Source organism: Austrofundulus limnaeus, unplaced genomic scaffold (genome assembly GCF_001266775.1).
Source record: "Austrofundulus limnaeus strain Quisiro unplaced genomic scaffold, Austrofundulus_limnaeus-1.0 Scaffold31, whole genome shotgun sequence".
NCBI lineage: Eukaryota > Metazoa > Chordata > Actinopteri > Cyprinodontiformes > Rivulidae > Austrofundulus > Austrofundulus limnaeus.
The window spans coordinates 2,243,155-2,256,170 of NW_013952433.1; the positions used below are offsets into that span (position 1 = coordinate 2,243,155).

The window sequence follows — 13,016 nt, forward strand, 5'->3', positions numbered from 1 at the left end:
ATTTTAGACATCTCACTAGCCATTTGTTCCATAAGTTTTTTTTAGATCATTTCAGTATTAATGAGTTTGACGCCTCTGATCTRCTGTCTTATTTTGTTGTTGTATTTTTATAAACATCTTTTTTTTTGCACCCACCTAAAAAAATTTAAAAAATAAGAATTTAAAATCATTTACTCTGTTGTATTGAAACTATTTTACAACTTTATCCACACCAACATATTCAGCCAAAGTGGGGGATAAAGGTATTGAAGAGTTTCATCATAACTTTCAAGAATTACATCATTCCTTTCAAGAAAAAAAAAAAAAAGGCCTGAAGTCCAAAAAGATAGCAGGTTTATATAAAAATGACAAAAATGTTACTTTTCCACAMCAGGGGGCGCTGTTACAACCACGAACTTCAGTTGAGGACACCAAAAGGAGAACAGTGTGACGCAGCCAATAGGGGAAGGCCTTGTATACAAGTCTGCGCTCCCATTCATGCAACATTAGCAGCTTGCGCAGACATACACAGACGAGCCGCATCTTTCTTAAAATACCGAAAGAGCCGCTGCCGCCCACAACTGAAAGAAAAGAGATAAAAGCGTCGGTGAGTATTGTTTTTAAATAAATGTTATTTAAGCGYGTAGCTGCATTCCTTAAGCGTGCTCTTCCTGCCTTCTTCTCTGCTGCTTTTGGTGTCCAAATAGCTACATGGCTTTCAGGGAGGAGAGAGAGAGAAAAAAAAGACAAGTCAAAGGAAACCATGTGAAACATTTGTCCTCACCTGCCTCCACCACTAACACGTAGAAASCACTCTGCTGCCTTTCCTTATCGGTTTTCTTTTTGACAAACTATTGTTCAAATTCACAACCATGTCAAAACAAACGGGTCGTTCACATATTCTGTCAAACATGATATCATTGTTTTTGTATTGATATGAGGCAGAGTGTAAATATTACGCTCAGATTAATGTAGGCAAAAGTCCAATTAAAGGTCATTCGTTGGCCACAACTTGGCAACACACACCATAACTCTGTTATTAAGTAATGCTGTCATCCAGTAGTTACTGGCTCCTTTTACAGATCAGTTTATGTGTAATTGTGATTAATACAAACGCAACTGTGGAGTTTAAATGTGTTAAAATGTCACCTGGTGAAGGTCAGTGTAAACCTGGTCACCGTGTCCTTTCATTTCTGTATGAACTTGATCAAACCGCTCACACGGGAGATAAAGGGTTAATTTCCATTTTATAACAGGTGTTGGGGGTTCATACCTGTGCTGTGACCCCATTTCACGCTGACCACGTGGGCAGTGAGTGGATGTTTTATTCTGAAAATGTCTCTAATGGGCGATTMGTTTAGATTTGGTTCAATCAGGGCGCGAAAAATAAAGGAGCAGTTCGCACATTTTATTCAGCTGGGTGGGATTTTGCTTCCGCTTTGGCGCATAATAATAATAATAACAATAACTGATCGGCTGTCAGATGAGACGCAGAGGCGAGGTTTGCGCTTGCAGTTTTGTCAGTTTTTGCGGTGTTTCCAGGCGGCGCAGCGCGGCGACCTTTCCCCTAGTTTGTGCAGCACAGGGCGGATCATGTGATGCGGTGAGGAGCTGGGGGGAGGGGGACGGACCGGCTCACACTGCTCTGTGTGCAGGGATGCTGCTCCTTCAGGGCTGCAGGCGTGTCCTGCTTACAAAAACCACAAATTAAAAGATTCACTCTTGACGAAAAAAAAAAAAAACTTTGCGGAGAAACATAGATCAAGTCTCTTTTTTTGATCTGTCAAAACCGTGGGAACATCCTCTGCACCTCTAAAGCCTGCTCCCGTGTCTGTCTGTTAACAAAATATCTCACGAACCACTGAACGGATTTTAATGAAACTTGCTTAAAGTAATCATCGGATGTGCATTTACAGCTGATTAATTATTTGTGACAATTCGATTCAAGATGGCTGCCACAGCCAACATACCTTAAAAAGGACAAGACAGAGCATAACTCCGTGAATTTGACAGATTTTGAGCTTAAATTTGCTGTGGTAGTAGCTGCTAATCCCAAACACATATTCTACGTGCTAACAGATTGTTAATAGCCATTATGTGCTTGTGACTTGTTCAATCATTATTAAAGCGCATGCAAATAAAATGTAAGTTATTCGTTTGAACGTCAAATATTTTGACCCAAGGATATGGTTGTCACCTATAAATCTAATTTATCTTGTAAATATTAAAATACTTAGAGTATTGGTTCACCACGTGAGATTTGCAAATGTAAAATAAACGATACCTCTAAAGTGTCGTTTATGAAACATTTTCATTTTTCTAGTTAACTTTTTCACAGCTGCCTAACCTGTTTAACAATTAGTTACAGACTAAAACCAGGAGCCAGTTTAAGTAGCATAGTAATTAATATAATTACCTAAAAAACTTTGTGGACTTTGGGTAATCAAAGCAATAAAGAAGTGCAGACATGTTTTGTTTTATTAAAATTTTCATGGTGTATCTTTATATTTACTTGGCACTTAAAAAACTTTGTTTTATAGCAGTTATATGTCACGCCTCAGTTAAGAGGTTGTGCAGTTTATTTATTTATTTATTTATTTATTTTACTGAACTATTCATCGCATCACCTGGATATCCAGATTAGTTGTAATAGATGTAAAGGTGTCACTGGCCTTTTTAAATTCCTTCATTTGTTTTGGTATTTTTGTTTCCCTGAAGGGACTGCGCGTCAGTAGCCACCATGGCAGAAGCTCACCAGGCGGTGGCCTTTCAGTTCACAGTCACCCCTGATGGCATCGACCTACATTTGTGCCACGAAGCCCTACGGCAGGTCTACCTCTCTGGTCTCCACTCCTGGAAGAAAAGGTTCATCCGCTTTAAGGTAGGTCGTGTTCTGTGCACGAAAGGACAACGTCCACGTGCTTATCAGTTTAAAAAAATCTGCTGAGCTTCGGCAAAGTTTATATGATTTTTTTTCTCCCTCTTTGTTTCCTGCCACTAGTATTTCTTAGTAGTTACTGGTCTTTTTACTTTTTAGTAAATTTAAAGGCAGCAACAACCTTTAAAGAGCTCACGTTATCAGGGATGCCCCGAGCTGATGAAGGCACGTTTCATTGATCAGTATCAGAATAACTGGCAGCTCCTGGTCCGATACGATCTACAATTTCAGCCAAAATATGATGTAGGGTTGTAATTTACAGGCCTTGAAATTAAATCGCCTGGGTGTCAACTGAGTGGTCTGCGCCAGCATACTGTCAGTCCCGCGACACGGCATTGACGTGAAGGCTAAACAGTAGCAAAGCTGAATCACAACATGGAAAAAAATTAAASCCAGTGTGGAAGATTTCCACGGAGACAAAGCCAACATGAGTGTGTTTTCTGGAACATTTTTTGACGATGGTTCATAGATGATTTTAGCCAGTTAGCATCTTCTTTCTTTTAAAGCAGCAATATATGAAGCCTACGTTAAAAAGCAGTGTTCTGACACAAGGCATTTTCACAAGCCAGGACTGAGGAGCCTTCTGGCTGCTTTGATGGGATTTCTGGAATGGGCTGAGGTGGAATGATGGGTTGAAGCCAGCCCACTAGTGATGCATTATTTTGCTGCTGAGCAAGGTTGCAGCAGAGTTGACATTTAAAAAGGCAAACCGGCTTTGTGGTTCAACCACCTGGACACTTGATTTAAAAGTTTAACCAAAACAAAACAAAAAAAAGATAGATTGCATGTTGTTAAAAAATGCGTTAGTTACAAAAAGTATCTACTATGTTTCAAAATAATATTAAGGTGACGTCCTTTACACATTTCAATGCGGGTGAGTTCCACTCCACGCCTTTTTTTTTTGTCAGGACTTCATTGCTGAAAGCTCACATCTACGCGGGATGTTGTCGGTTCGATTAGTGATTCRTGAAGGCCAGAAGCAGCTTAAAGTTGGAATGGTTTTTGCAGCCAGTTCACAGAACTGTTTTGAAAAGTGCCTTTAGTTAGGCTCATATCTTCATGAGTCACAGAACATAACAGGAGTTGATCATTAGCTGAAGGAGTACAAGGAACAATTCCCAACAATGTGCTTACAAGGAAACACGTATCCACTTGTGGAACAAGAATCAAAATAAGTATCAAATTATGACTGGATCAGCTGATCCTTATTTTTTTTAAAAGACAGATTAGTTTTGGGGACAGAAACATCCCTACCTGTTTTTATTCAGTAATGTCTCTTCTGTAAATGTGTTCACTGAGTTGCATTAACATGCTCCCGGTTGAAGGTCACCCTCTCTCACACCAACTTTCCTGTGTATTCTTTATCTCCTGACTTTTGGCCTACTTGTTTTTTACACACMGTCATACTGAACCACGCAAACCCAAAGACCTGCCAGTGTTTTGTTTTAATGCCGTTCTTTTTTCTAGTGATGATAAACATCTGTCCTTTTCACCTCTGACCATGTGTTTATGGCATTGTTTTATAATGTCGGCTTCATTCACGCTGCTTTTGAATGTTGTTACAGAATGGGGTGATGACTGGTGTATACCCTGGCAGCCCGGCTGGCTTCATGATAGTGGTTGTGTCCTACATGTCGTACAATAAATATAAACAGCTGGATCCTTCTCTGGGGCTGATCGCCAAACTGGGTCAACACGTCCCCATCAGGTAGGACCTCTGATGTCTGTCAGTTACTGTCGAAGCACTTCATGAGTAAAGAAGTGTTACATGAAAGATCTGTAAAAAAAAATAAAAATAAAACCCAAATCAAAAAAATAAATTAAGATATATGCACACTGTATTAAAAGCAGGCTTTTGGGTAGGATTTTGGAGGAGGGAGTCAACACTTTAAGCCACACCCATACCCCGCTTACGAAGTTTTTACATTTTGTTGTGACCGACTATTTTACTCACTGTATATTCAAACTAATTGTTAGCATTATAGTATAAGAGGCTTTGAGTAGAGTTTGTTCAAAGCACTAATTTTTCAACTTAGACATCTTTAGTGTTGGGCAAACTTTCCATAGGTCGGCATCAGTTGTCTAAACCAGTGGTTCCCAAACATTTTAGACTTGTGTACCCCCTGAGCCATTTTGTCATACCACTAGTACCCCTCTGTCAAAACTATAATGTACAACAGCTGATTATTAAATGAAAAGTATTTATTWAACCCCCTCAGGCATTTATTCTTTTCAACTCAAAAAACATAAAGATAAATACATTGCCTTGAAAGAGAATAAGTAATTAAATAAATAAACCAGGTCWTGGCAGATGCAGGAAGCAGCAGCGTCCAAAATACATCAAATACCCCAAATGAGCAAATTCCATRAGATTCCGCGTCAATTTCGTGATTCCGTTTGCATTTTCCACATTGTAGAAATCACAATGCCCTACACATCTCAGTCCTATTTTTGTAAAAAAAAAAATTTACACACCTGGGAAATTTTTCCACGTACTCCCCTGCAGTATGCTTGCATACCCCAAGGGGTACTGTACCCCTGGTTGGGAATCACTGGTCTAAACCATTGTATGACAGGGTCTTTGCAAAGCTYATGAAAGGTTACAAAATTTCCGTAGGTAAAAAAAAGTTACCAACAGTCTGGAACCATAGACTGTGACAACAACACAACAGTTACTGAAGCTGTAAAATCACWACCCACTTTCTCTATCCAAGCCGGCGCAATTTATTCCCCGTGTCTTCCTTCGGCTTCTGAAAATAACCACTCTGCTTTACGAAGTTAACTGAAGTTTACGAAATTTAAGTAAAGTTATGGAAGGACTGGGAGTGGGGTTTGTGCGAACAACACACAACAGCAGATACTGAAGCTGTAACATCACTACCCTCCTCAATCCAAGCTGGTTCAATTTATTCTCTCTTCTTTTTTTGTCTTCATAAAATAATTGCGATCACCCCCTCCACCACTTACATAGTTTATGAAAAAGTGAAGGAAATTTACGGAAAGAATAAAAAAAACTCAGTGAGACGTCGCCAGCTGAAAGAGGACGACATAAAACCGAACAGGGTGTYGCACAGTAAGTCTGCCTTAGCGTTATTTGTTGTTTGTTTATTTCAAAGTTAAAATTCCTTTTATTACTTTTACTTAGCAGGTTGCATAAACAAAGTGAACTGTGTGTTGTAAACCAAAGGTTTGCTTTTGTAGTAAAAGAAGCTGGTTAGTAAATGGCAGGGCAGATATTATCTACAATTAAAGAAAGATAAATCTTGACAATAGTGTAGCATTCTGAGCGCTACACTTTGTTTTTTCCATCATCGCACCTCATTTTAATGTTTGCCAACGGCGTCGTTCAGGTGTGGTGATGTCGAGTGAACACTTTTTGTACCGGTGCTGCTTTATCAATACTGTCAGTTTGTACAATCAGTTTTCTGTTTATGGCAGAATTACTCTGAGCAATGTCCAAAATCTTTGATACTTTGTTGGTGTTTACGTCAAAAAATTGATGATAAAATTAATACTTYTGTTTTATTCATACCCAAAAGGCTGCACAAAGTTTAGGATTTAATCAGATGTGTTGTGTGTCAGCACGTGTGTGTGTGTGTGTGTTAAATAATGCAGTGGTTATCAGTCATAATGTAAGCTGTCTTTGTTGACTGTGGACTGGCCTGGTCTGGCAGCTGCTGTGCAGTTTTAATTGTCCAATGTTTCCACTGTGTTGGAGCACACTCAGATTGGGTATTTTTTCAACAAGCTTGAATTAATAGTCAGGCCTTTTTTTACTTTTAATACATTAACGTCTTATCTCCCTTTAATTTACACATAGGTTCAGTTTTAAATCTTGTGAAATTGACAACATTTTGTATCCATTTTTAATTTATTGTTTATTATTTGTTTTTTTTCCTCTGTCCGCAGCCGATATATGTCCACAGACAGCCAGAGGATAGTTGGAGGTGTTCTGGTGGGCACGGGCCTCTGGGTCACCATCATAATGATCATGAGGAACGTCCTAAAGAGCCTGCTGTCGTGGCACGGCTGGATGCAGTCTCGTCACGGCTCTCTTCCCTTGTCCACGCGCATGTGGCTGGTGAGACAATGACGATCGCTGTTCAACTTCCTGTGAAGCAAATAAGGAGCAGCCTTTTGTAGGAGTAATTTAAATAATGTAGTTTACGTTTAAGAGGAAAGCGTAACTCTTATCTGTCCAGATACTGGTGAAGATATTCTCTGGCAGGAAGCCWATGCTCTACAGTTTCCAGAACTCCCTGCCTCGACTACCCGTTCCCTCTGTCAAGGACACCTGCAAAAGGGTATTTTCACTYTCTCACTTCCTTGATTGAACAAATACTGAGCTATTTTGAAGTATTCCTGATAAGCCTAGCATTTGACTGAGGCTGTTATGTTTAAAAATAGAGCAGACATGGCAGTTCTAGAAAGATGAAAAGGTTTAAATGGCCCTGTATAGGCTGATCTACATTAAAAAGCTTTTTTTGCTCGCTGATTTTCTCTGTTTACAGTACCTTGAGTCGGTGCGCCCACTCATGGAGGATGAGAAGTTTGAAAGGATGACAGCTTTATCTAAAGACTTTGAGAAGAATCTGGGACCCAGACTACAGTGGTACCTCAAACTCAAGTCCTGGTGGGCATCCAACTATGTAAGTTGGAGTTTCAGCTCCTGTTCTGGGTATTAAATAAAACTCCAGATTGTTTAACATTTCTATCTGTTTCCATGTGTCTCTCCTTGTCTGGTGCAGGTTAGTGACTGGTGGGAAGAATATATTTACCTGAGAGGCCGCGGACCCATCATGGTCAACAGCAACTATTATGCCATGGTAAGCTGGTTTTTTAATTTATTTTTTGTTCGTTTGTTTTTTAGCAACAATAAATAATGACTTGATTCTGTTCTTTGTTTAAAAATGACACGAAGAGCCTCCCTGTGTCATTTTTTTTGTGAGCATTTTATAGCTCAGAGGAAAAAAAAGGTAGCAGAGTAGTAAACATTTCATTTATTAGGTCCAATTTTCAAATCTGTTTACTTTTGCAGCTGTTAATCGGACATTAAAATGCATCAACATGACCAAACCTTTTTTTAACAAAGCGCTGAAGCCATGACTGAGAGAAGTGTCCCTTTTTCCAACAAATTTTCACTGTATTTGTACATAGAAAGAAGCAAATGTTTTGCTTAAATTCTTAATGCCTTTTTTCTGTGAATTCTTTAAAAAAATCTATAAAGTGTCTGAAGAAAGTTCAAAGTCTGTGTTGATAGTGCAATCCAGCTAGAATTCCTCCTGTGAGTGTTTTCACATTGATCTGGTGTACGCTGATGACTAGAGATGGTGAAACGTGTGTGTTTGTGTGTGTGTGTTGAAAGAAAGTGGGGTGGGGGATTCACTGTAGTGCTGCGCACAGCTCTGAAGTGATGATTTCTTTTTCATTTTGGATATTAAAAATAAYAAATTGTTGCCAAAGACAACTTCTATAAGTGTTAAAACTGCAGGGGGAAACCCTGATTGTGACTCCTAATAGACCGCACGCAATCATCTAATGACCTAAAACAGCACAACTCTACATTTTGGGTCACTTAAGTCATAGACGTTCATATAACTTACAGGGTTCCCACGGGTCCTTGAAATCCTTGAAAGTTTGTGAATTTGAAAAAATGATTTCAAGGYCCTGGAAAGTTTGTGAAAACAGCCAAAAGTTACACTTGTCCTTTGTTGCGGTGATAATTCAGGATTACGGTAAACTGACGTCATTGTTTCTGACTCAACAACTTCTATGTTGCTCAGTTTTTCATTGAATTTACATGATATTAAAGCTGTTTGTTGGTAACATTCTGCGGCAGCAGTACGTAACTGCCGTTGCGCATGGTTTTTGAATTTGAGGAAATTGGTACTGTAAAGTCCTTGAAAGGTCCTTGAATCTGATGTTGACAACGGTGTGGGAACCCTCAACTTAATGCTCTTTTTTTCTTTAGAGTATRTCAAAAGTAAAGTGTACCTAAAAGTATGCAGCACATGTATCACAGATAAATCTGCCTCCATCAGTGATGATAAAATGATTAAAACGATAACATGTCTCTTACAACAGAGAGGAATTTGTTCATATGTGTGATCACATACTGATGCAACCATTATCTTCTCCACAGGACTTTTTGTACGTGTTCCCCACGTCCATCCAGGCTGCCCGGGCAGGTAATGCCAGTCATGCCATCATGCTGTACAGGAGAAAACTGGACCGAGCTCAGATCAAACCAGTGAGTATTGATCTCTTTGTTTTAGCTCCATACAATCCTCAAGCAGTAAGACAAATTCCATGATCACGTCAGTTCTGTGTAAATGTTTACCTGTCTTATTTGTTCAACGTTAGCTGTTATCTCTATGTGTTTGCCTTTTTACGTTCCCAATAAGAACTCCCAATCTTTCGCAATCTTTTCTTGTGTACTTTGAAGTAAGTTTGAAATCCACAATTAGTTGGCTTTGTCTCACTCTGACTTTGAAATGCACTCTGCTTTTTGCTTATCCTAATAAGTTGAGATTACCACCAACACTACTGTAAATGTTTACCTGTTATTTAGTAGCACTTATTAATGCTTTTGACTTTGTATTGTAATCCTTTCCTGCACCTTTTGTCAGTCTTTTGTCCACCTGCATGATGCTAAATGGTGTATTCTTCCAACATGTGCAAAGTAAACAGGATGTTGTGTAAACGCTGACCTAACTCTTGCCAAGGCTAGTTGTTTGCATCTATGCAAACTCCGAAATGCATGAGCTTGCTCTGTTCCTCGCTCACATTGGATTGTCTGTGTTTTACTGTTTTGTCCTTTTGCTGTGACGGACGCTGCGTTAGATATACTTGCTGGAGAACAAGGTACCTCTGTGTTCTGCTCAGTGGGAGCGAATGTTTAACACTTCCCGCATCCCTGGTGTGGAGACAGGTAAGAGGAGGGMACATCAGCCGCGCCCCACTGCCATGCCACCTTTTGAAACTGTGACTCCTGTACTCGATCCTGTCGGCACGACCCTGAAATTTGGCCGTAAGTTTAAATATCCTGGAAGTTTTCTACAATTTAAACAAATCTGTTGTTGCGTCAGGGCTTTGCTGGTGGTATCGAGTAGGCAGCCTACTGGTTTCTGGACCCTGCTCGTTCCTCTTTCCCTCGCAGCTTCCTAAGGTCCTCCCTCCTCCCTTAARACTGCTCATTAAACCAGTTTTCATCAGCCCTGCTCCGCTTCATCCATGCTCTGCCCTGTATAGTTGTGTGTCTGCTGCTGCTCTCTGGGGATTTTAGTGAATTACTTTGTCATCTGTGTTTGACTCTCCCCTTTTGCTTTTCAGCTCATGTTCCTACACACTATTCCCATGTGCTCAGCCCAATACGAGCGTATGTTCAACACGACTCGTGTCCCAGGTGTAGAGACAGGTAGAGTCTTTAGCAGTGCCGCCTCCTCCACACTACTCCTGCTGTACTTCTCCTCAGGACATGTGTCTATCTGTATCGTTTAAAAAAACAGCTAGACCTCCTTACGTTATTCATGCATGTGTGCATTAAAATGCACATCCTAGTATTAATTTGCATGAGACTAAACTCTAGTTTCTGCACTTTGGAGGACAAAAATATCAGATAAACTGTTGTGCTAACAAGAAAACATAAAATTTACGTATAATGGTAAAGATAATTATTTTTCCCCAAAAAAAMCTTTTAATTGTGCTTGAAAATTTATTTTAGGTGCTATTTAGTAGAGCAAAATTATTTTATTAGGTGAGGAAAAACTAACATGTTTTAAAAWATATATAAATTATGCAAATTTTATGCTTAATCATTGGGCCCCATGCAAGAACATGTTCGTATTCTTATCCTAAATTTCTCTTACTTTTTTTCGTACAAAGGGTTCGTACGAACATGCCACGTCAGATTCAACAAAGTCTTCTATCTTCAGGAAAAGTGTGTAAATGAGGAGTGTAAACCGATGAATGCATATCAGCTGCTCGTGCATGAGGAGAGGAGATTTGCATAATCTACCACCCTAAAAACACCAAATAAGGCTACGTTTCCAACCCCAGATACCAGGAAGTGTCCATTCATAAATGACATTGCAAAGTAAAAAAAGAAGAACTTTACGAGTTCGGAGATTGAAGCCCTGCTCTCAGAGATCCAGAAAAAGAAATCTGTCATTTTTAGCAGCATCAGACCTGCTAAAGCCAAGTAATGAAACGACTGCTGTAAATGTCGTGTCTCCTGTGGGTCGTACAGTCACAGAAATAAAAATCTAAATCATATTCATCTCTCTCTCTAGTCCTGCTTCGGTTTTCCTTTGGTCAAAAATTTTAATGTAAATGTAAACACCTGTGTTACATAGTTTTCATTTATTCAGAAGAAGAGCAGTCACGCACAAACAGAATAGCATATTTTCAACATAATTATGGAGTGTAATTTATTTTCATCTCTAAATATCTTCAAACTAATGAAATATAAAGTTATTAATGAAGAAAATCCGTCTGAACAACAGCAGACTGACTGCATGTAAAATATGCGACAGGTCTGGACCACTCGTGAATTTTGTTCATATCTGAAAAAAATCTTAGAAAATGAGAAAATTGGTGAATGCCACAAATTCTCCTAAATCACTCGTACACACAACTTAAGAACAAATCTGTGCGTACGAACGCTTCTTGCATGAAGCCCATTGTTCCCAAATCAAGACTTGGACCAGTTCAAATTAGAGATGTTGAAGTTGGTGAGTTGTGGTCAGGTTGGTAAAAACAATAACCAGTGAGCAGCTTATTTCTATTTAAGTTCAAATATTTTTATTTTTCTTCTCGCAGCTGAAAAATGAGATCTATAGAATCTGATGCACAGGTTTTCASAAATGTCCTTACTGACCCAAAGCACAGTAGGCAGAGTATAATGTGGATGTGAGCTTATTGTTCCTATGGGTTCCTCCTGGGTTTAAATATCATCTTCCTATTTATTACTTTTAACTAGATCAATGTTTGTTTGAACACTGGGTAATCAAAACTTTTAGAGCTAAAACAAATGACTAGACAAACTGAATTGGTTTCTTTTTATGCGCTGCTCAAACAAACATTGCCTTTAGTTCATCGTATTCTCATTTGCCTCCTGTTCCCAAAATTATTTCCCTTTTTTTTTTTTTTTTTTTTTCATTTCACTTCCTGCACGTCCCATTTCAAGCTCCTTTTAGTTTTTGGAACTGGGTCACCCCTACCAGTACACACACATGCACACACACACCTGGAAATGTCACACAGTAATTTGTTGTTACAAAATTGATGTTACATTATAAACTGGTTGCTAACACTTCCAGTCTTTACAATGAAATAATGTGACATTTATTTTGAGTTTATGCCACAGATTGTTTTTCATAAAGATCATAGAAGCAATAACAAAAAATAAATCAGTTTTACATTGTAATAATGATTCTAAAATGAGTAATTCAAAGATACATTTGATGTGAAACATTTATAGAAAATGACTTCACTTTAAAATAAAGATACAATAAATATATTCCCATTTTCACCACCTGTCTCCCACTTGTATTTGTATTTCTGCTTTTCTCTCCCACCATTGGATTTTCTCATTTAGACTCAATCCAGCACGTGAATGAGAGCAAACACATCGTCGTGTACCATAAGGGCCGTTTCTTCAAGGTGTGGATGTTTTACGACGGACGGCTGCTCTTGCCACGGGAGATAGAGCAGCAGATGGAGCGGATCTTGGCCGATAAGTCTGAGCCGCTCCCCGGAGAGGAGAAACTAGCAGCACTTACTGCCGGAGAAAGGTGGGTGGATTTAGGAGAGGCCGCTCTGAGTCCAGCAGCAGGGCAAAGAGAYGCCGTCTGTGAGGAAACCTTTGTTACAATAAACTCTTATTTTTCAGTGAGGATTGTTCAGAGCTGGACTAAACAATGTTAAAAGATAGTAAAGAGGTGTCAGAATATTAAATCAAKTTGGCGTTGATATTATAAAAAAAGAGGCTTCCTTCTTTCTGTTATTAGTCTACTAAAAACTTAAAAGGCACAGTGTGTAGGACTTTGTCAATTCTTTTAGCCGAAATTGAGATAATCACTAATGACAATAATAAAAA

At 39.0% G+C, this 13,016-nt stretch overlaps 1 protein-coding gene across 2 annotated transcripts in view; it reads left to right on the forward strand.

Annotated features, from left to right (window-relative positions):
• The first annotated feature begins 445 nt into the window (after positions 1 to 445).
• cpt1ab (carnitine palmitoyltransferase 1Ab (liver)) overlaps positions 446 to 13,016 on the forward strand; it is a 20,127-nt gene continuing 7,556 nt past the window's right edge. Inside the window, exons 1-10 of one of the 2 annotated variants that reach the window (XM_014005570.1) lie at positions 446 to 586; positions 2,698 to 2,860; positions 4,483 to 4,625; positions 6,827 to 6,998; positions 7,120 to 7,221; positions 7,429 to 7,566; positions 7,666 to 7,743; positions 9,060 to 9,167; positions 9,761 to 9,848; positions 12,516 to 12,711. In XM_014005570.1, coding sequence (XP_013861024.1) covers positions 2,720 to 2,860; positions 4,483 to 4,625; positions 6,827 to 6,998; positions 7,120 to 7,221; positions 7,429 to 7,566; positions 7,666 to 7,743; positions 9,060 to 9,167; positions 9,761 to 9,848; positions 12,516 to 12,711 — 1,166 coding nt within the window. In that variant the 5' untranslated portion in view covers positions 446 to 586; positions 2,698 to 2,719. Of the gene's footprint in view, positions 587 to 2,697; positions 2,861 to 4,482; positions 4,626 to 6,826; positions 6,999 to 7,119; positions 7,222 to 7,428; positions 7,567 to 7,665; positions 7,744 to 9,059; positions 9,168 to 9,760; positions 9,849 to 10,249; positions 10,335 to 12,515; positions 12,712 to 13,016 lie in introns of both variants that reach the window. The other variant, XM_014005571.1, reaches the window with a different exon arrangement.